A 22343-nucleotide genomic window follows, 5' to 3' on the forward strand; every position below is an offset into this window, starting at 1 on the left:
CCCAATTCGTATTCGATTAAAAATTCGAATTCGAATAAATTCGATTTAATTCAGATTCTTTAAAAACATGTAAAAAACTTTCAAAATGAAACATCAATTTTAAAGCAGCCATAAAGCACGATATCACATTAAAAAGTTCCAAATAAAGTACCACATGTCTAAAATTCAAAACGAGAAGTCGGGAATAACCACTTCAGATTACAAGTTAATATTTTTACGCTTAAAAATCTTTTGATAGATTTGTTACTTAGGTTTTAGTTATGGGTCATGTAGTGGGTTTGGTAATGGGTAATTTTAATACTTGGAAAAAAATTTGAAAATAATTTATGGTATAGCCTAATAAAAGTTATATATGTTTTATATATAAAAATAATAAATAAAAATGTATAATTTTTATTCGAAATTCGAATTGAATTGAATTTGAAATTATAAATTCGTATTTAATTCGTATTCGATTTACTTGACTCAAACTGAATCAAATTCGAACTCGAATTCTTATAATCGAATCGAATTTAAACGAATTTCGAATTTTTCGAATTCGAAACGAATTCTGCACACCCTACTAAACAGCTCGTTTTCTGACAACTGAATACGGGCATCGTTTTTCTTCGACATGACTTCAGCTAAAGTATCCCACGCAGTTTTAGGATTCGTTGCATCCTTGATGTGTTCAAGGAGTTCTTCTTCCACTGTCGTCTTCAAGATGAGCATTGCTTTCCCGGCCTTGACTTTCCACTTCCGTAGAGCTCCATCCTGAGTCTCTCTCGGGGGTTGCACGGTGTCGTTTCCTTGCACCATTTTCCATAGATCTTGCCCCTGCAAGTACGAAGAAAGATACGTAGCCAGGTCTTGTAATTCTGGTTATTCAATTGCTTCACTCCACCGATCAATTGCAGGTCCGACATCTCGAATGTGGCTCTGATACCACTTGATAAACAAAGTGAATTAAATCAAAGCAAAAACTCACAACTCACAAACACACTTGTGGCTGAATGCCAATTTTCTGATTAAAACAAAGGCAACGATTACAACTCGAAAAATGCAGAAACATAACAACTTTAAATAACCAGTCAAAGAGACCCACTAAGGCTATAGGGTGTGGTCATGAGCCTCATGACCACCATGATCCTCCACGTCAGCGCCATGTCGTCGCCCTCTAATATCACTATCCTAAGGGTGTGGTCATGACCCAAACCACTATCCACCCTTTTTTTATGTGAAATATATTTTATTTATTTTAAATAAACAACAAATATAATTAAATAAATTTTTAGTAATAAAACTACATAACATTCAAATTAATTAAACAAAAAATAACATCCAAATTTTAACTACATATTATAAATTAAGAAAAAAACTACTCGTTGTTAACCCGACCAAATTGCCAAACATGTTCAATCAAATCCGAACGAAGATGGTTATGCGTAGTCTCGTTGTATAACGCCCACATGTTAGATTCATGTTGCCTTTCATCAACTGGTACAACATTCTCATGAATGTCGTTAGGATCATATTCACATATGGCGTTACCTTCGTCTTCGATAATCATGTTATGCAGCAAGATACAAGCATACATACAATATCTCAATGTTTTGAGTTCAAGTGCTCATGCTGGGTTTGCAACTATGTGCCATTTTTGTTGTAGAACCCCAAATAGACGCTCAACATCTTTCATAGCAGATTCTTGACATTTTGCAAATTTCTTTCTTTTTTTCATCTTCTAGATACGGTATAGTTTTAACAATCGCCGTGTATGTTGGGTATATTCCATCAGCTAGATAATACCCGTGCTTATATTCTACTCCTGAAACCGAAAACCTAGAATCAGGCCCCGTACCATTAATGATATCATTGAAAACATCTGACTGACCAAGAACGTTAATGTCGTTATCCGAACCAGGAACACCAAAGAAAGCATGCCAAACCCAAAGATCATTTGATGCCACGGCTTTTAGAATTAATGTGGGATGACCATGATCACCACGAGTAAAATGACCTCGCCATGCATTAGGGCAATTACGCCAAGGCCAATGCATACAATCTATGCTACCAAGCATTCCAGGAAAACCATGTTTACTTTCCTGTGCCTGGTACAACTTGATGATATCATTCTTTGTTGGCCTCCGTAAGTACTTTGTGTTGTATAGCTTGACCACCCCTTTGCAAAATTGATAAACTCTCTCGTGAAGTTCTATAAGACATCTTCAAATATTCATCCCACATGTCGCTACTTGTACCGTAAGCCAATTGGCGAATTGCCGACGTACACTTTTGTAAAGTGGTAAACCCCCTTTTACCTGTAGCATCCCATCTTAATGTGAAAAATGGGTCATAATTAGCCAAATCGTTGGCTATACGTAAGAAAAGACGACGGCTCATTCGGAAACGACGCCTAAACATTTCATCTGTGTATACCGGGTTTTCGGCAAAGTAATCGGCCATCAACCTATCGTGGGCACCTACATATTTTTCTTAGAACTTTGAGTTTGGGTTTCGGGTACAAAGGCAATGTCATCCAAATCGTCTAACGAAGGGGTATCGGGTGTCGGTTGTGATTGGACTTTCGTATGAATAGGCCGACTTCGGCTTTGTTGGAGCGTTTTAAATTGTTGCTGATATTGTTGTTGAAATTGGATTTGTTGAAGTTGAAATAAACTAGTAGGTTGCGGGGTTTGAGGGAGTTGCGTGAACGCGTTAGGATTCGGGGTTTGAGAGAGTTGCGTGAACGTGTTAGGAATCGGGGTTTGAGGGAGTTGGTTGAACGCATTAGGAACTTGATTGTAGCTTGTAAAAGAAAATTGTGGATTCGCCCACATCGGATCACCGGGTGTCGTCCACGGGGTTTGTGGCGGGTTGTTCGGGTTGTTTGTGTTGTTCGGGTTGCTTGGATCCATGGTAGTATTAACTTAACTATAGCTTAATGACACACATAAATAGAATTGAATAAACCATAAACAAACGAACCTCAATCTATATGTTAAAAGTCTAATGCAACAGTTCCAAACTTTCAAAATATGTCTCGCGTGCAAAATGAAAAATCTAAATGAAACTTAGGCTCCAAACTTTCAGAACAGATATTAAGGGCCTTAAATGATATATTTAAGAAGGGCTGATAAGAAATAAAGAAGTTGCAACCTATTTTAAAGATGCACATATATGGAGTACTTGCTCACCTATGTTCAAGGGTTACCCACTACTAATCTGTGGGTAACTGCAACAGATCATATAAAAAGATAACCCACTGCCCACAAGCAGAAATTTGGCTTCTCTTTGTGCAAAGCCACAACTATTTTAGAATCTAACAATCATACTTGATCAGGTCAAACACAAAAGAGAGAAACACAAAGTTTTTTTTTTCTTTTTTTTTTGAAATTATACTTACCTCCACGGCTCCACCAATGTCTAGTGAAAATCGAAATTTGCAGTTTCACTCTCTTTTTTAATATGTTACTATCTCCATAAAGTACAGTTCAAATAACTTAGTTGCTTGAGCTACCTGACCCTCCAAAACTCTTCCATTTGCTTTCTAAAAGCAAGTAGTGTATCCTAAAAGCAAGAACACTCAGCTCCATGCAAAATTATAAATCCTCAAAAGAATGATTACAGAACAACCTACTGTTCACTTTTATAAATCACCTAAAAGTAACCCTAACATCGAAAAAACTATAAATTCTATCCTATGGCAAATAAAAATTCAAAACTCCATCACTTTCCACACAAAAATTAGTCAAATTCATCATCAGCAATTCGCACATCAACAACACCAATTTCACTTCTAATATTCAAATAATTCATATTAAACTCCACAAGTTAACATTCTACAGATCATATTAACCAATGTATCATACAATTCAACTAGAAAACAATCAATCCAAACAAAATATAATTACATCAAGAAGAACTATAATCGTAATACATATCATAAGAAAACAAGTACCTGTTGTAGGATCGTTGTTAGACCCGACTGAGTCGTTCAGAAGAGTTTATAATCCGAATCAGAGGCGGAATCAGTGAAACGGATGCTCAGTGTAATTATAATGTCTCTATTATTGATCTGATAGAATTACAGCACCTGGAGACAATTCGGCAGAGCTTCGCTACTCAAGTCCGAAAGTTACAAATGAAATAACAAGTGCACTATATATAGTATTGTGATTTCGCTTGAAATGACTAAGATCACTTTCAAGCGGAATCAGCAAGATGTTGATTTCGCTTGAAATGGTCTTGGTCACTTTCAAGCGGAATCACCAATAAAACCATGAAAGTCAGTTTCTCGAACCTCGTGCACTGGTTATCCTATCCTATCTCATTACACGACTCGATACAAGATGAAGTCAATAGACATAGTGCACTAACAGACTCCCCCTTAGATATTGACGAAGTCTTCAGTGTCTAATCTTTATCATGACACATCTTCAGTCTTGATCAGTCTTCATTCTCTTTCTCGAATTGTCTAACACTGTAAGCATCTGTCAATCCTTTTCTTATCCTTCACAAGCTCAGAATCTCCCTGACTCTTGCTTTGTCATTTTCTTCAGGCTCCCCCTTTCATCAAGCTTCCACGCTTTAGGGATCAACACCTCGTTTTCCAGTTACAAGCTCCCCCTTGCTTTGAGCTCGTCTTCAGACTCCCCCTTAGACTATGCTTTTGGGATCGTAGTCTAGACTCTTACCTGCAACACTCATACGTTTATGAGTATCAGCATTTAAATTTCAAACATCCAAAAATATTAACCTGGTTTACTCAAACACTTCCCCTATCAACAATCTTTATTGATTTGGCAGTATTAAGTATCCAAAATCCTCACAGTTAATCATCCAAGTCCAAACTAATGACCTTGGAGATTACCACAAACTGTTTTTGATATTTGATTTTTAATTCAAGTTTCAAATTAATGAACTTGTTTTATTTTCAGAAACACAATCAGCTTACTTAATATTGAAACTCAGCATTTTAGACATCGGTTGTCGAAAATAAAGCAGAATCAAAAAACTTTTTGTACTTTTCTGAAAATATAAAGCAGTAAAGAAATATTTACAAACATATTTACAGACAATATTTTTGTTTGAGTATGCGTCAGAGGATCATATCAGTTTTTGACAAGTCACAAGTACCGTTGAGCTTAGTTACACATTAAGAATTAAACACTTCACTTAGATTGTCGATATACTGACCCACTTAAGTTTTCACACAAATTTCAACTGATACAGGATACAAATTAGTTGTTTTAAGAACTTAGACTCATTTATGTGTCCCACCTCTTGAATATACTCCCGTATCCAGATCCCAATATTCAGTCTTACAGGTGAGTATACCTAGATGATATCTGTAAAGGGATTAGATGCGAGGGCCGTGAGAGCTCAGGTCGATACTTCCGTATACGCAGAGAGATGACGGCTTCGACTTTCGGTGTGTCCCCTTTAGAGGATCTTTTTTACAACAGCACACGATTATCATTTTGCAATGTTTCATCGTTTTTTATGCTGAGGGCGATGCTATTTTTCAAGCAATGCAGAAAGTATTATTCTGAGACTAGGTCAGAACTTCCATTCAGCAGAAGTCCCGGAATAATACCCCAGATATCACTGAGTATAAAGACCTAGTATCTCAGAAAGAGGGACATTTCAAACGAGATTTTAGGGGTTACCTATATATCCAAGTAGTGTTCCCCACGAAATAAGCAAGTTTGACTTTAGGTTTATATCCCGAAAAAGTTTACTAAATGTATAAAAACCTATCGACATATCATTAGTGAGACTGTTTAACGCTATTTAATCATTACATTTCTTTAGCGTAATGTAACTGTCTACTAATATACTATCATTTCCTCTTTTTACACAAAAAAACTCAATTTTCGAATTTTATCATGTTTTTGGCTTTTTCAAATTTTCTAATGTTTTTGGATTTTCTGACAATTTTTCTCCCCCTAAAATGCAAAATCATTAAAATAAAATTTGACAGCCTGATACTGATAGCTTTGTCTCGCCATCCATTTTCTGCTTCTCGTGTACTGAATTGCAGAAAATATAATATAAAGTAACAATTATCCCCATGATTTACAACCCAATGATTTTCGACAGTATGAAAACCATTTTTCAATCTTGTGAAAGTAATCATGTTTGTTCCGCCGTGAGGGTTTCAGCATATTCAATCAACACATATTTTTTGTAATTTTCTATTTTTGACAAAAATTAAAAACACACATATTTTTGGTTTTTCAAGTTTTTCAAATTTTTAGGGTTTTTGAAAATATTGTTTATTTATATACAGAAAAAACAAATAAACTCCCTGTTTCAACCAACACATGGTCCAGCAGTCTCTTCCTCCTCTCCATGTGCCAGGATGCTCCAGTTTTCATTCTCACAGTCTTTGTTGTACTTGAGCACCTGCACATTCAACTAACTCAATTACTTGAACAATTTAGCCTAGGTCTTTTGAACCTTAGGCATTTCAACACAATATGCATTTAGTGCTGGAAACTCTTTGTCATCATTCACAATGACTTTCTCAACTTTGACTTCAACTTTCTCATCTTTTACCGAAGTCACTTGTTTCTTAACACTCCATGTTTGACCTTTTGGGGTGCCACGTTTGTAAAAATGTGAGTCTTTTTGAACACTTTGATTTTGAACAACAATTTTTGGTTTCCAAAACTCTTGGGGTTTTGTCATATCAACTGTTGTTTTCCAACTTTGTGTTGTTCTGAATCTGGGTGTGTGAGAATTCCAGATCTGTCTTGAATCGAACCTGTTTGGGTTTGGTTTCCAATTTTGATTTGAAGCAAACTTTTTTGTATTGTACTTCCAAGTTTGTTTCGATCAAATCTGGTTAACCTTTGTTTCACATCCTCAAATCTCTGTTTTTCCACATTTTCAGATTGCTTTTTGTCAACATCCACAGATTTCAGATTTGGACACTTGCGTGCAAGATGTCCAATTTGATCACATTTGAAACATGTTCTCTTGGACACATCTTTGACCTGTGGTTGTTGCTTTTTCTTTTGAGCTAAGAACTCGTCAATAGACTGTTGCCTAAATTTTAGTTCTTTCTCTTCTTCTGTCGTTGTTCCATGAACAAAACTCATTTTTGCCTGATAATTTGGCTCTTCATTTTTCTTCCAATTCTGTTTCTTTTTATAACCCAACCCAGCCTTCATGTTTTTCTTCTTAAAACCCAGTTTGTTATAAAAAGTTTTGTGACCTTTACCAGCAAACTTTGGAATTTCAGATTTTTCAATTTCAACCATCTTGAAAACTTTGTCAATCTTTTCTGAAATCACATTCTGAATTGGGAATACAACATCTAAGAATAATTTGTCCGATCCAATCATGGTATAAACCAATCCTTTTGAATCTTCATTCAAATTTTTCTCGGATTTTGCGTTTTTCAGATAACCATCATGAAAATTACCTTCATTTTCATCCTGTGATTCAGATTTACATGTATCAACTGACTCTTCTTTCAACACACTTTCAACGACTTTACCTACCACCTCTGAATCATGAGAATCATCAGATTTGGAATAGGTTACATCGATATTGTCTGGAAATTGATTAACCAGGTTGAAAGCTTTCTCGAGCTTTTCATCATCATAAAACACAAACTTTTCCGGTGGTGGAACTTGATGAAACTCTGAGCCAATGCCTTTCTTGTTTTGCTCAGACTCACCATCTCCCGGTTTTATATTGAAAATTCTTTCAAGCACATATGACGACACGTGATAACTTTTTAACTTCTTGTTGTCCTGTTCTAAATCAGCAATCTGTCGCTTTAGCTTAGCAACATCCTCAATATAAGAATTAACAACACCTTGTTTAATTTGATACATTCGTTTAAGCTCTTTAGTTGTTTTAGAAAGATAATTCATTCGAGATTGAGCAAATTTCATTTTATCTTTCACTTTTTCATATGACTCTTTTGTAATGTGATATGCTAATTTCATTGAGCCATATTCTTTCTTCATTTCTTGACAGGCAGTTTCTTTTTTATCACATTCTTCTGTCTTTTACAAAACATTTTCTTTCAAGACTTCATTTTCTTTTTCTAACTTTGTACATTTTTCTGAAAGTTTTTCATCATTTTCTTTTAACACTTTTTCTTTTTCTAGCATTTCTTTGCATTTTTCTTTGAAAATGTTTCAATTTTTGTGAATTCAAGATCTCTTGTTCTGATCTTTTCGTCTTTTTCAGTACAAGCACTGCACGTTTCCATGCATTTCTTGCAGTGTTCAACAGTTTCAGTCAAGATGTTAGAATCAGAATTTACCTGGGTGATTGGCACTTTAGTGTTTTCAGCTTTCTCTGTCTGCTTCAGATCAGCAACATTCTGCTTTACTTCAACACTAACTTCATCACCAGCATCACCATCTTCCAAATTCTCATTCTTTCCTTCTGCCAAACTTTCATTTTTCTTCTCATCTTCTCCAATTTGCCGTTCTTCAAACAGCTTTCTCAACTTCTACATTCACTTCAACTTTTTCTTTCACTTCTTCAACATTCACGACTTTGACTTCTTTCACAGCTTCAACTTCAACATTTTCAGCCTTAACCTCTTCAGCAACTTTCTTCAGATTGTTCACCATTTCTTCAACATTCTTCTTTATTCTCTCTTCATCCCTTTTTCTCAGACACGATGTCATGGCATATCTGATTTCTTTTTCATTCCTTTTCGCATATATGTCATCTTTCAACACATTTCTATAGTAATCAGCTCTTAAAGGAATTATGAAAAGAACATCTTCAAAGATTATGTCTTTCTTTGGAACAACTGGTTCACCTTCTCTGTTGAAGTAGCACTCTCTCTTTTTATCCCATCTTTTGCTGCTGACAGCACTCTCATATTCTTCTTGCATGTCATCCATTCTGTTCAAAACAATGTTTCTTTCGCGATAAGTTTTCTCACTCAAAATCTCTTCTCGAGTTTTCTCTTTGATCTCAGCAACAACATTTTCTTCTTTGCTTTCAGCTGTGTCTTTGTCTTTGTTATCTTCTTTAATCTCAGCAACTAACACAAATTGTCTTTTCTCTGTCATAGCTCTTCCATGAGCTGTTTTTCGAACATTCTCCAAACGATCTTCTTCTGAACAAATCTTGCTCCAGTCAAAACCTTCATCATCTTGAATTACAAAACAAGCTCTTGATTTCTCTCTGGGTTTATCTTCGATCATTTTCGGCTCTTCTCTGCTTTGGTGGTAGATCACCTTTCGATAGTAATCATCATTGAACGGATGTTCATTTCCACCAACTGCAGAATTTGTGCATTCTCTCTTGAAATGACCTTTCTGCTTACATTTGAAGCAAGTCACTTTGGATTTATCAAATCCAAGCTTTGTTGATGCACCTCCAAGAGATTGTTTCCCGGTAATCTCCATATACCTCTGCGTTCTTCGGATGCAACTTGCTAAGCACCAACGGATGTCAATGAGTTCCATCTCTTCCGGATCAATCTGGTCATAGTCTTCTTTGGTTAATTCGGAGTTTCCAATTTTACCAGCTACAAGACCTTCACATGATTCCAGAACAGATGCAAGGAAGCTCATTTGCTGCTTTGCTTCATTGATGCTCATTGCAGGAGAATTCTTTAGTTTGAGAGCAATGTTGCACAAAATCTCTTCTGCTTCATCAGAACTTGCATTTGAAGCCGATGAATGATAGCCCGGATCATAACTTGATGAGCTTTTCTCGAGTTCTTTTGTTCTCTCACCACTGAATGTTGTCTTTGGAGAACTGACAACTTTCTCTGAAGATAAACTTCCTTTGTAGTACAATCCAACATTCTGTTGATGAGAAGAACTGCTCATCTTGTTCTGTTTCTGCAATTCAAGCTCATGAGTTCCAATTTTATCAAACAATTTGTCAAGAGAGATTGTTTCATACAAAGCATCATTTTTTAGAATAAAAACAAACGTTTGCCACTGATCAGCTCATGGTAACGCTTCAATCACTTTGTCTATAAGTTCCACTCTTGTTTTCACTATCTCAAATCTCTCAAGTTCAATTTTAAGATGATAGAACCTCTCAATCATTTGCCTCACAGTCTCTCCTTTTAAACTATCAAATAGATCGAATTCTTTTTTAAGCAACGCAATTTTGTTCTTTTTAATCTGTTTACCCCCCTCAGCTTTAACTCGTAAAGCTTCCCAAACTGATTTCGATGACCTATCATGGTCAAGCAATGCAAAAATATCATTTCTAATTGCCGACTGGATCAACGTAATCATTCTTTGTTCGGCAGCAAATTCAGATTTATCCTCTCTTTATAACTTCTTAAAAGGGAGTTCTTCGCCTTTATCATCTTTTGGTCTCTCATATCTGAACTCTAAACAAAACCAGCTCTCATGCGCATATGCTTTCGCCCAATTGAGAAACCATTCTTTCCACCACGTATAATCCTCAATGCTTTCCAGCGTTGGTGGCTTAGAGTGCGTTCCGTAGAAATTATCATGCTTGATGTTCTCATTGATTGCTTTCGTGATGGTTTTTGGTGTAACAGTTGTAATCTCGGAAGATTCAGATGTGAACGCGTTGAAAAACGTGTTATAGAATTCTTCAGCCATGGTTTGATCCTTGAATAACCTGGAGACAAACAATCAAACAAACAATCAGTACACTAATATCAAATTATCTGAAACAGACTGACACTCGGTTGACATAAAATGATCTCGACACGAAAATCGTCTTTTCAAGCGAAATAGGAAACTCAAGCGGAATCACAAGTTGACACTTTGAAGCGAAATCAGTTGTCTAACACTTCAAGCGGAATCACTTAAGACAACATTTTCAAGCGAGATAACAACTTCGAGCGAAATCAGTATAAATCTTTCAAGCGGAATACCAGTCAAGCGAAATAAGACTACTTGTTCAAGCGGAATCAAGTATTTGTCCAATTTTTGTCATTTTTAAGCTGTATTTTGGTCTCAAACTTTCAAGGCTTTGTCAATATACTGTTTTGCACATTCGGTGAAAGATTCATTCCATTCTGACCGTGAAATATTGTCCAGATTGAAAAAGAAGGTGTAGAAGTCAAGAAACTGATGCAAACGAGCTGAACTCTTCTTCCTGAGCTCTGATACCACTTGTAGGATCGTTGTTAGACCCGACTGAGTTGTTCAGAAGAGTTTATAATCCGAATCAGAGGCGGAATCAATGAAACGGATGCTCGATGTAATTAAAATGTCTCTATTATTGATCTGATAGAATTACAGCACCTGGAGACAATTCGGCAGAGCTTCGCTACTCAAGTCCGAAAGTTACAAATGAAATAACAAGTGCACTATATATAGTATTGTGATTTCGCTTGAAATGACTAAGATAACTTTCAAGCGGAATCAGCAAGATGTTGATTTCGCTTGAAATGGTCTTGGTCACTTTCAAGCGGAATCACCACTAAAACCATGAAAATCAGTTTCTCGAACCTCGTGCACTGGTTATCCTATCCTATCTCATTACACGACTCGATACAATTCTTGATGTAATTTGCGATTGTGCAACTTGATTATCACAAACAAAGGAAAAGATTTGCTGTCGTTCTTCTTGATGTTGGGGTTAGGGTTTGCGTGAATATTGGAAAAAAGGGGGACGTGGTTGCCGTGGTTTAATCCACGGGAACCACCGTGATTTAATTTGGGGGATGGTATAGGGCATGAATAATGGGCCTATGTGGCAAATCATGACCCAACAATGACCCCCACACCCTATAGCCTAAGCCACTACTCCACTACCTAAAATAGCGGAACTAACGGACCCATTACTTGAAAAGAATAACACAAATAAAACACATGCTAGAATAGGGAAAACAATAGATAATCCAATGTGCATGTGATGCCCACGTGAACCAGCAGCCTAAAACAACGTCATGGATGTTGCACATGCTTCAACATTATAGCCAAAAGGTTACGCCAAACATATATGAACAACTAGAAACACAAGAAGACCAAATGGAATGGAATGGAATTTGGTAGAGATTTCCTGCTTTTTACATTTTGTAAGTTATTATCTTCATTTCTCATCCCATAATTACTATCTCAGTTTCACTCCCAGTAGCACAAGCTAGGATCGTCCATTAATTCTTTTGGCACAAGCTTACCGAACAACTTAAGCATACTTCTATCTAGTAAACTAGCTGCGATATGATGTATTAACCACGATGAAGTCGAAGCATCAATTGAGTAACCTCTACCATCCATTTCCTCTAAAAGCATCTCTACATCATCATAGTGCTTGTTCTTTAAACATCCTTGGACAAGAACATGGTAAATAACATTATTTGGTAGGCAGCCACTCTCTTCCATTTTAAGAAACAACATTGCTTCCCCCAATAGACCTTCACGACAAAAACCACCAATCATCACATTATATGTCCTGACATTAGGTTTCAAACCTTTAACGCTTAGGCCATGGAAAAGATTCCTTGCAATGTGAAATTTCCCACATTTTCCTGCCCCATCAATGAGGATAGTGTACACAACAATATCGGAATTAAGCTTGCTATCACCCATTAACTGGAACAAAGAGAGTGCCTCTTCTACTTGACGGTTGTTGCAAAGACCCTCTAAAACTATTCGATACGTGTTTTGGTTTGGAATTTGTCCTTGTGCATGCATCTCATCGAAGAGTTTGCGTGCAGCTACACAACGCCCAACCTTAAACAATCCTTGTAACATGGTGTTGTAAGTGACTACATCGGGTTTTAAACCTTCTCCAGCCATTTCACGAAACATTTGCATAGCCTTTTCTATATTCTGATTTTTACAATACCCGTTCAACAAACTATTGTAAGTAACAATACCAGGAACGAGGCCTCTAAGTGTAATGGAATCAAAATCTCCCTTGATTTGATCAAAAACCACCTATCATCACATTATATGTCCTGACATTAGGTTTCAAACCTTTAACCAATCATCACATTATATGTCCCACATTTTCCTGCCCCATCAATGAGGATAGTGTACACAACAATATCAGAATTAAGCTTGCTATCACCCATTAACTGGAACAAAGAGAGCGCATCTTCTACTAGATGGTTGTTGCAAAGATCGTCTAAAATTATTCGATAAGTGCATTGGTCTGGAATTAGGCCTTGTGCATGCATCTCATTGAAGAGTTTGCATGCATCTACACAACGCCCAACCTGAAACAATCCTTGTATCATGGTGCTGTAAGTAACTCCATCGGGTTTTAAACCTTTTCCGGACATTTCACGAAACATTTGCTCAGCCTTCTCAAAGTAACTGCTGTAACGTTATTACCGAACTTGCAAAGGCCTTTAATTATTGTGTTGTAGGTAACTACACTAGGTTCACAAAGTTTTAGCTTCATGAGCTTTTTAAATAGATTCTATGCTTCAAGAATCATGAGGCCATCTAAGAGGGCATTAAATATGAAGACATTGGGTGGAATAGCTCGCCTAAAGCAAATACCTAGGACGGCAAAACCGTCATTGGTGCGATACAACTGACAGCAACACTTGATTGCAATGCTCATAGAATATTCATTAACAGGGAACACATTTGGTTGAAAAGATGAACAGAAGAAGAAGAAAAATGTTTCATTTTAGTAACAACATTCAACAACTACTGAGTGAACTTAACAACAGATGGCAAAGGGCGTGTGTGTGACATTTCATCGAACAGGTTGAGGGCATCATTCAAGTTGGTAATTTTATGAAACATAGATCGATTTGTGGAGAAATTAGAGTGAAGAAGGAAGGGTGTGGTGATAAAATTACCTCTGAGTTTGATAAGAAGAGAATTTGTGAGATTCATGATCGTCGATTCGTGAGGAAAAAGGAGTTGATGCTTCAAGTTCAACCTAACTATCAAATGTTGGAAAGCATGTTCTTATTGTTATTGTTGTATTTGTATTTCTTAAAAATCAAAATGGAATCAATATCTTTTTTGAGTAACCTACCTGGCTACCTGAACGTTTAGAAAGCATACTCTAATTGTATTTAGGGATGGCAATTGGTTGGGTTTGGGTCGACTATTGGTAATCCCATACGCATATTTATACCCGGTTGTAAAATCGTGTCCCATACCCGACCTAATACCCGTTGGGTATGTGTCGGATAATTATCTGTCGGGTATCGGGTATACCCATACATTTTTTACTATTATAATTTTATTTATGCAACAACTATTATAAATTAAAATATATATTACATACATATAAGTTTCATCATAAATTAATAATAATTAAAAAAATATAAGCATTGCATTAATGCTTTATAGTTTGTAATTAAGAATTTAAGATTAAAATTTATTAATTTAAAGAACTAAAAATGATTGCATCCATGAAATTACAAAAATGCCCTTCTACTATTCACAAGCTTTGTGAATTAATAGATAGGGTAATTAAAAAAATATAAACATTGCATTAATGCTTTATAGTTTGTAATTAAGAATTTAAGATTAAAATTTATTAATTTAAAGAACTAAAAATGGTTGCATCCATGAAATTACAAAAATGCCCTTCTACTATTCACAAGCTTTGTGAATTAATAGATAAGGTAATTTGTAAACTAATAGATATCAAAAGACATGAAATGTAAAGTAATTTCATTGGGTATGATTGTCATGAAAATTAACTTAATTTTTAAAATGATCCGTGTTTGCACACGGATTTTACTACTAGTATAGTTAAAAAAATATAAATATTGCATTAATGCTTTATAGTTTGTAATTAAGAATTTAAGATTAAAATCTATTAATTTAAAAGAACTAAAAATGGTTGCATCCATGAAATTACAAAAATACCCTTCTACTATTCACAAGTGTAGGTCCCCCGGAGGTCGAGGTTAAACCTTATCCTTGTTATGTTTAACACACTAGCAAGTGCGGAATCCAAGCTAGAATGCAAACCGGTAGTTTATATGAGAACACAAGCTACAAAGAGAAAGGTAGACACACGAGATATCAAAGTTTTCTCTTGTATTTCAGTGGACACGGTTACAGCCCTTGACCAAACTGAAAATGCTCTCTACAAGACTTAGTTCACTCACACACACACTTTTTGTCTTTCTGTCTAAACTGTCTCACTATATATGAAGTGAACCCATTACATGCCTATATATACCCATAACAGATTGTCTGGTCGAAGGATAAGACAGACTGATCGAAGGATCATCTATCGACCAGACACCTACCGAAGGATCCACATATACCTCGAAGGATGGTATATCCTTCGAGGTCCATCTGTATCCATCGAAGGTTATCCTTCGAGCTCATCGAAAGATATAAACAGTCCTTCGATGACTCATCCTTCGACACAAACAACTAACAAACCATGTGTTAACTGTTTGGCCAAGTCAAACCAGGAGGATGGTTGACTTGGTCAAACTTACATCAAAACACATATACAAACCAACAAAAGACGTAAACAAGACTAACAAAAGACATCGTTTTATATCATTACAAAATACAGACAAAGTACAGACACAAGTGCACCAACAAACTCCCCCTTGGCTGTAGCTTTGTCTCGATCTTCGTGTCTTCACGTCTCTGACGTCCTTTCAACCGTTAAGTGATGCGTTGACCATGCACTTCCCGCATTCACAAGTAGGTTGAAGCAATACAAAGCCATCTTCTGAAACTTCATTGCTTGCTCCCGATCCCTAACCAAGTAGTTGATCTCGTGATCCTTAAGAACAATAATATCCGACCTGGACATGTTAGTAATCCACATCGGATCTATCATTCGGAAGTTCTCTTGACTGTCTTTGAATAAGATCATCGCTTCTCCAGTATCTGCATCATAAACCCAGCAACGAAAGTTACCCAGAAAATCTGTCTTCATCTTCAACAACGGTATCTTCTTCATCAACTTTGGAGGATCATAAACCAAACGATAACGAGCAGTATTTGTGTCTGGATCAAGCGTAAACCTGATCTGCTCGTATCGAGGAAACTGCGGCTTGTATAGCGGATCCTTCCAACCCCTTCTTCGTTCCAACCTGATCTTCTTGGCGAACAGATCCACCATCTTGTCTTCGACTCGATTAATAACCTCCAGCTGAGCCAAAACAGCAACATCATAATAAGGAAGTGAAAGAATGCTGAGAAGTGACCTGAAGTATTGAAGGCCGCATTCTCGCTTCACAACCATGCAGTGAAGCTCCTTGATGAACATCCAGCTGATAATACGACCTCGAGCCTGATTCTTTTCCAGATTCATGTAGTTGGCCTGATCCAACGGAGGGAGCGGAGGAGGATTCCTAGCTAGCAAATCCGCTCGCCATTCGTTCACGGTCTTCTCACGGCTTTCTTGAGCTGTAGGAGAATCTGAAGCCAGATTAGCAAATTCTGCTGTCTTTGCCGCCACAAACTCATCATCAAGAGCATTAAACTCCGCATTATCTTGACCAACATAAACAGGACGTTCCGGATCCGAACCGATGAAGATTTCTTCAATCGTAGAGAAATCGGTTTCGTCCGGAACTAACGGAGTAGCATCAATCATCTTCAAATCAACTTCATCCAATTCCTTCAGAGCTAATACACGTTCATCAGACATCTCTGTAACGTGTTCTCCCTCTTCTAATAGTTCACCCGTGACTGGATGATACTGTTGAACCGTTGAGGATTCAGGGAGATCGGCAAACGCTTCCGGTTCAAGACTAACATGTTCAAACCCTGCCAAAGCTTCCAACGATTCAGTCTGCTCAGAGGGACCAGTAGTAGCTGTTGGAGGAGCAGTAGGAGCATCTTGAGACGTACCAGACCCACCTGCAGCACCGGATGCAGTTGCACCGGAACCTGAGGCAGCTGGTTGATCAGGATTTGCTGCATCATCGTCTTTGTCATCGCCACGCTTTGAGGGAACGATGCCTAAAGCGTTGCACCTTTCATTCCAAAGCGTAACTTTGTGATTAATTTTCTTGAAGTTTGCATGAACAGGCTTGAAGGCTTCTATTAAGCGATCATCACGATTTTTATAGCGCTCTGACAGCTCTTCATGCTTCTGCTTTAACACTTTTGCCTCATGCTCTAACACAGTGCTATGCCCTTTCATTATCTCAACTTCCCTATCACGAGCCCTGTTTGCTTCTTTCAGCCTTTCAATCTCTAGAGCTTGTTCTTTTATCTTAAGATTTTGAGCATCAATGATAGAGACTAGCTTGTTGTGTGCCACCACATCCTGTGTTCGCTGTACACGATACTCTTCGATCTTTCTAGTATTCCGAACGACTAAGTTACCCAATTCACTGATTTGTTCGATCAGGAAGTGAATTTTCTCAGCTTCAGACAAACTAGACAATGTTTCTGCTAGAGTCGGCCGTGAAGGCTCAGGTCCTGAGGAGCCAGACTGAACAGATGGACCGGAAGTACCTGTTGGACCAGTAATAACAAGAGGAGGACGTACGTGTGTACCTGAGACGGGAGTTGCAGGCGGCTGTTGATCAACAGTCGTCGTGTGTGTCCCAGAAGACGTCTGAGGAGAAGAGACCAGCGCTAGCATCTCTGATGTAGTTAATTGATCACTGACAGGAGGTAGCTGATGCTCTGGAGGCGTTGAATGCTGGATCGAATCAGGTATAGAGGCATCACCAGCAGTTTCACCCATTGACCCTGATCCGTCCTTTGATTTCTTTGAAGTACGAGTACCCTGTCTTCTTGCTTTCCTCTTTCTAATCAAACCAGGAGCAGCAGGAATATAATCCTCATCTTTGTCAGATTCTGCGGTTCTAACCGGTTTCTCTATACGTTCAAAACCACAAAAATTCCCACGCTGATCATAAGCCTTTCGCATCCCTGGAGGAGGAGGATTATCATCCTCAGAAGACGAATCATCATCACCAGAACCTCCTTCATCATCAGAAGACGAACTGTTTTCAACCACCAACCTCCTCGGCTCGTCCGCCTTACCTTTACCTTTGTCGGTCGTATCATCGCCTGACCGACTTGCAGTACCACCATCTCCACCTGCACTACCACCTGTATCTCCAACTACAGTACCACCAATATCACTACGGACATCAGATTCGATGAACACTCCTTGAACTTCTTCCGCAGCAACATTTACATCAACTTCAACATGTGTTGCAGCACTAGAACTTCCAGCAGACTTCTTGCTCGATGCTTTAATTCCGTGCTTAGCCCCGAGTTGTGTGTTAGCCAACGCGATTAACCTGGGCTCTTCGTCATCAGAATCACTTGCAACTCGATGCCACTTGTTGTTCTGAGGTGCCTCGTAGGTCGGAACATCGAGGTGACCAATAAGCTTTCTGAGTGGATCGGATTCCTTATACTTAGACATAGACTTGAAGATCAGCAATGTACGCTCGTTCATCGGATTAACTGGTAGAACATCTGCTTCAACCTTGGGAAGATCTGGAATCTGATCATCTATCATCATTTGCAAGAATCTTGGATATAACCAAAACTTGGTTGACGTCCGTTGATTTGCTGATGGAAGTGGCCTGCGGGCATTCTCTTTCAGATTGTCAAAGATGTAACGTGATATGTTGAACGGCTTGTTCAGAATTAAAGCCGTAAACAATCCCGTCAATTCAATAGGCGACAGATCGTATCCAGACCGTTTGTTGCTCAGGCAGTGAATAAGAATATGCAATAAGAACTTGTATCGTAACGGCATGGACCCTTTGTTTATCTGATTTGCTAGCACATTATCGGAGTAACATAGCCTCATCAATAAACCACGCTGACACTGTAAATCAATAGAAGTCGAATCTTCTGGTTGATCTCCCAATTGCAAACGCGCTCTGATGGTGTTCTCGGTGATCACCACGGGTTTCTCAGTAACGAATCCTCTTATCACTTCTTGATTATCCACTGTTTCAACCACAGCAGAATTCCAGAATTCCTTGATCTGAGACTGGTAAGCGGTGTGTTGTGTAGTAATGGCGTAGTTGATTCGTGCCCGGTGAAGATACTCCATTATCCCATCGAATTCCGGACTAACTTTGCCTTCCGGTTGCAGATACGCGGCCATGTTATGTCTTGGCTCGGACATAGATTCAACTTCGGACTTTTCTCTCTTAGTTGGTTTTGCCCGTTCCTTCTTCACTTTCGGTGCCATTTCTGTTCATGAAAAACACAGACACGTAATGAGAAAATTGTCAAACAGTCATCAAGGATTTCACACTTAGAAAAATTTCAATTTCTTGAAAAATTTCTAAGTGTTGGTTTCCTCGAAGGACTCCATTTAGACATCGAAGGATTGACACTTGGCTCGAAGGATGACAATTTGATCGAAAGATGTCATTTTCTCGAAAGATGAAAGGCCTTATCGAAGGATCAACTTTCGAAAAGTCATTAATTTTGAAGGATATCTTGGTCAATCGAAAGATCTGATCAATCGAAGGATGATCCTTCGAAAAGCTTAGTATCCTTCGAGTCGCAGATCGAAGGATATTTTGCAACCCATCTTTCGAGGTTAAGAATCATCATCCTTCGTGTTGTTTTCCGGCGGCACTGTTCATCGGATTATTTTCCGGTGATTGTTTTAAGATTGTTTTAAGTGTGTTTCAAATCATTCAAACATCAACATTAAACCATTTAACAACATCAACCTCAAAACCAACCCGGACACTAATCCTAACCCGGATACTAAACACAAACACATGTACCGATTTAGACCAAATTCCCAAACAAAGCTCTGGTTAACCCAAACCTAAAACCCTTGACATCAGAAATTACCATCCCATGTTAAAAACCTTATGATCATCAAAAAACCTACCATTAACAGATTTACAACATTATCACATTACATATATATCACATATCATCCATCATTTTCATAAGTATGAGAACAAGAAAAATCAGAATCACATGATCAGATGAGGATTATTCTAACACAGATTGTTGTTTGTAAAGTGTATTAGGGTTATCCTACCGTGATTGTTGTTGTAATCTTGATAATCTAATTTTTGTTTCGATTTTGGCAGAGTTTTGGTAAGATCAGAGGGTTTTTGTGATGAACTTTTGAACTGTGATGTTGAAATGAAGAAGATGACCCACTTTTATACTCTGGCCTCGAAACTCGAACCGCTTCGAAGGATCAATGACCTTTCGAAAGATGAAAAGGTGTTTCGAAAGATAAGACTTTGGGTCGAAGGATCCAGATCTGGATCGAAAGATACCAGATATTTGTGGATCTGGATCGAAAGATACCAGATATTTGTGGGGACCCTCGAAGGATATCTTTCGACCTAATCCATCTTTCGAAAAGTCTGATCAGCTTGAGAGATCAAATTGGTCAAATCCTTCGTTGACCAATTCATCTTTCGACCATGAGGATTGACTTTCATTGACCATCTGATCTTTTGAGGGCCATTGCTTCCTCGAAGGATCAGATTTTCACCAACACTTTGGATTTTGGGAATTTGCAATTCAAACCCTTCAAATTTTTAGAAGTTTTCAGAAACGACCGTTTTGAAAAATTGCCCGTTATGAAGTTCTGCTAAGGTCAGTTTTATGAAGTATTTCGGCTTGCCAGGTATCGGATCGAGCACCAACATCAGTTAATCAAAAATAAGATTAAATTGAAAATCTTTTTGGATTTTGATAAAATAAAACACAACAATTTTAATATCCTTTGAATGTTATCAAACGACATCACCGCTAATGTCGTGCTGATATGCACCAAACGACAAAACTGTTTAAAATAAGACAATAAAAGTTAAGCAGTAAATAAATATGTACAAACACAACAATATTTTTGCGAGTTTCTGGCGAAGAGAATCATATCAGTTCGCGGTCTTTTGTCAAAACACATTTCCTTTTAAGATTCTTTTACAGAAGCGGATAAGTATTCTACCACAATTACCGATATTGTTATCCACTTAAACTCAGCGATCAAGTGTAATCATAATACATTGAGATACATTTAAGGTATGATTTATACTTACCGACCGGTGTTCATCCACTCACGACACATTCCCGTATCAAGGTATGCACGAGAGTTCATCTTACTGGGGAGTATACCATTTATCATCCGTTTTCAACGTATATAAAATGTGAACAAGTCACTTATTTGATTTGAAAACAAGCCCTATGTGATAGAATCACTTATTGATGAGGAACTTGATTTTCATATGCATGAGGGCACAGGAGCAAGTCCGTGAACAGGTCAGTACTTTCGTACAGCAGAGAGGCAAACTTGACTCCCGGATAGATGTGATATATTATCACTTATTTGTTTGGACATGTGATTGTTTATCACTTATTGAGGTCGAAAGCAGTATGAGATATGTACACGTATGTATGGTATCATGGAAGAACTAGACTTTTTCTTTTATAGAAACAACCATGATACCCAGATGATAAACAGCATAAACCCCGAATATCTCAGAACCTCGGCAATCTATCAAACGAAATTTCGGTACCAAGACCATATGCCAATGAGCGGTTCCCACTCGGTTTTCAGTTCGTTATGTTTATATCTCCTGCATACTTTAAAATGATCGTGAGTCTACCGGTACATCATTAGTAGAGCTACTTATCATTTTCTTTTCTTTTGATTTCTATAAACATGTTTCGACCGACCTCTGATGTAATATCATTTTCCCTTATATTACCAAGAAACTCATTTTTGTTTTTCTATTGTTTTTGTGTTTTTCTGAATTTTCTCCCCCTTAAATGCAGAAAGTAAATAAATTAAAGACATATTTTTGTATTTTTGTGGTTTTTCAATGTTTTTGTATTTTTCTTGAAACTTTCTCCCCCTAAAATTCAAAAATAAAATAAAGTAAAAAAACATATTTTTGGATTTTTGGTTTTAGAAAAATATTTACAAAAACGATTTCCCGATGTCGGTTACTCTTGCTTCACCTTTATGCCGTTTACCAAAAGTAAATAATCGAATCTTGATTTATCAAATGCTTTGGTAAAAAGGTCGGCACGTTGGTGATTGGTATGAATGTGAACCACATCGATAAGTCTCTTTTCAAAGCAATCACGTATGAAGTGATATTTAATATCGATGTGCTTCGTTTTTGAGTGCTGTACAGGATTTCTAGTGATCTGTAAAGCAGCTTCATTATCAACATAAATAAGAGTAGTTAGGAATTCAAAACCGTAGTCCTGCATCTGTTGTTGGATCCATAGAACTTGGGAGCAGCAACTGGACGCAGCAATGTATTCCGCTTCACATGTAGACGTAGCCACACATGTCTGCTTCTTGCACTGCCAAGTGACTAGGCGATTGCCTAAGAACTGACATCCTGCTGTAGTTGATTTGCCATCTTTCTTGCAGCCGTCGAAATCAGAATCACTGTAAGCCTTGAGATCGAAGTTATCATCCTTAGGGTACCATAACCCGGTGTCAGGGCAACCCTTCAGATAACGAAAAATCCTTTTGACAGCAGCATAGTGAGAGACCTTCGG

At 37.6% G+C, this 22343-nt stretch overlaps 3 protein-coding genes across 3 annotated transcripts; all 3 read right to left on the reverse strand.

Moving 5' to 3' along the window:
- Positions 1-1661: 1661 nt before the first annotated feature.
- Positions 1662-2442, reverse strand: LOC110930972. The gene is made up of 2 exons (XM_022174360.1): positions 2298-2442; positions 1662-2191 (listed from the first exon to the last, which is right to left on the reverse strand). The coding sequence occupies exons 1-2, from the start codon at positions 2440-2442 to the stop codon at positions 1662-1664; spliced, it is 675 nt and encodes a 224-aa protein (XP_022030052.1).
- Positions 2443-2459: 17 nt separating this feature from the next.
- LOC110930961 (alpha/beta-gliadin clone PW1215-like) lies at positions 2460-2894 on the reverse strand. The gene has a single exon (XM_022174351.1). It carries the CDS (start codon positions 2892-2894, stop codon positions 2460-2462), a length of 435 nt encoding a protein of 144 aa, XP_022030043.1.
- A 9135-nt stretch (positions 2895-12029) lies between these two features.
- LOC118484016 (pentatricopeptide repeat-containing protein At3g22470, mitochondrial-like) lies at positions 12030-13195 on the reverse strand. Its single transcript, XM_035979893.1, has 2 exons — positions 12905-13195; positions 12030-12848 (listed from the first exon to the last, which is right to left on the reverse strand). The coding sequence occupies exons 1-2, from the start codon at positions 13193-13195 to the stop codon at positions 12030-12032; spliced, it is 1110 nt and encodes a 369-aa protein (XP_035835786.1).
- Between the last annotated feature and the right edge of the window lie 9148 nt (positions 13196-22343).

This window comes from Helianthus annuus, chromosome 11 (genome assembly GCF_002127325.2).
Source record: "Helianthus annuus cultivar XRQ/B chromosome 11, HanXRQr2.0-SUNRISE, whole genome shotgun sequence".
Classification (NCBI taxonomy): domain Eukaryota; kingdom Viridiplantae; phylum Streptophyta; class Magnoliopsida; order Asterales; family Asteraceae; genus Helianthus; species Helianthus annuus.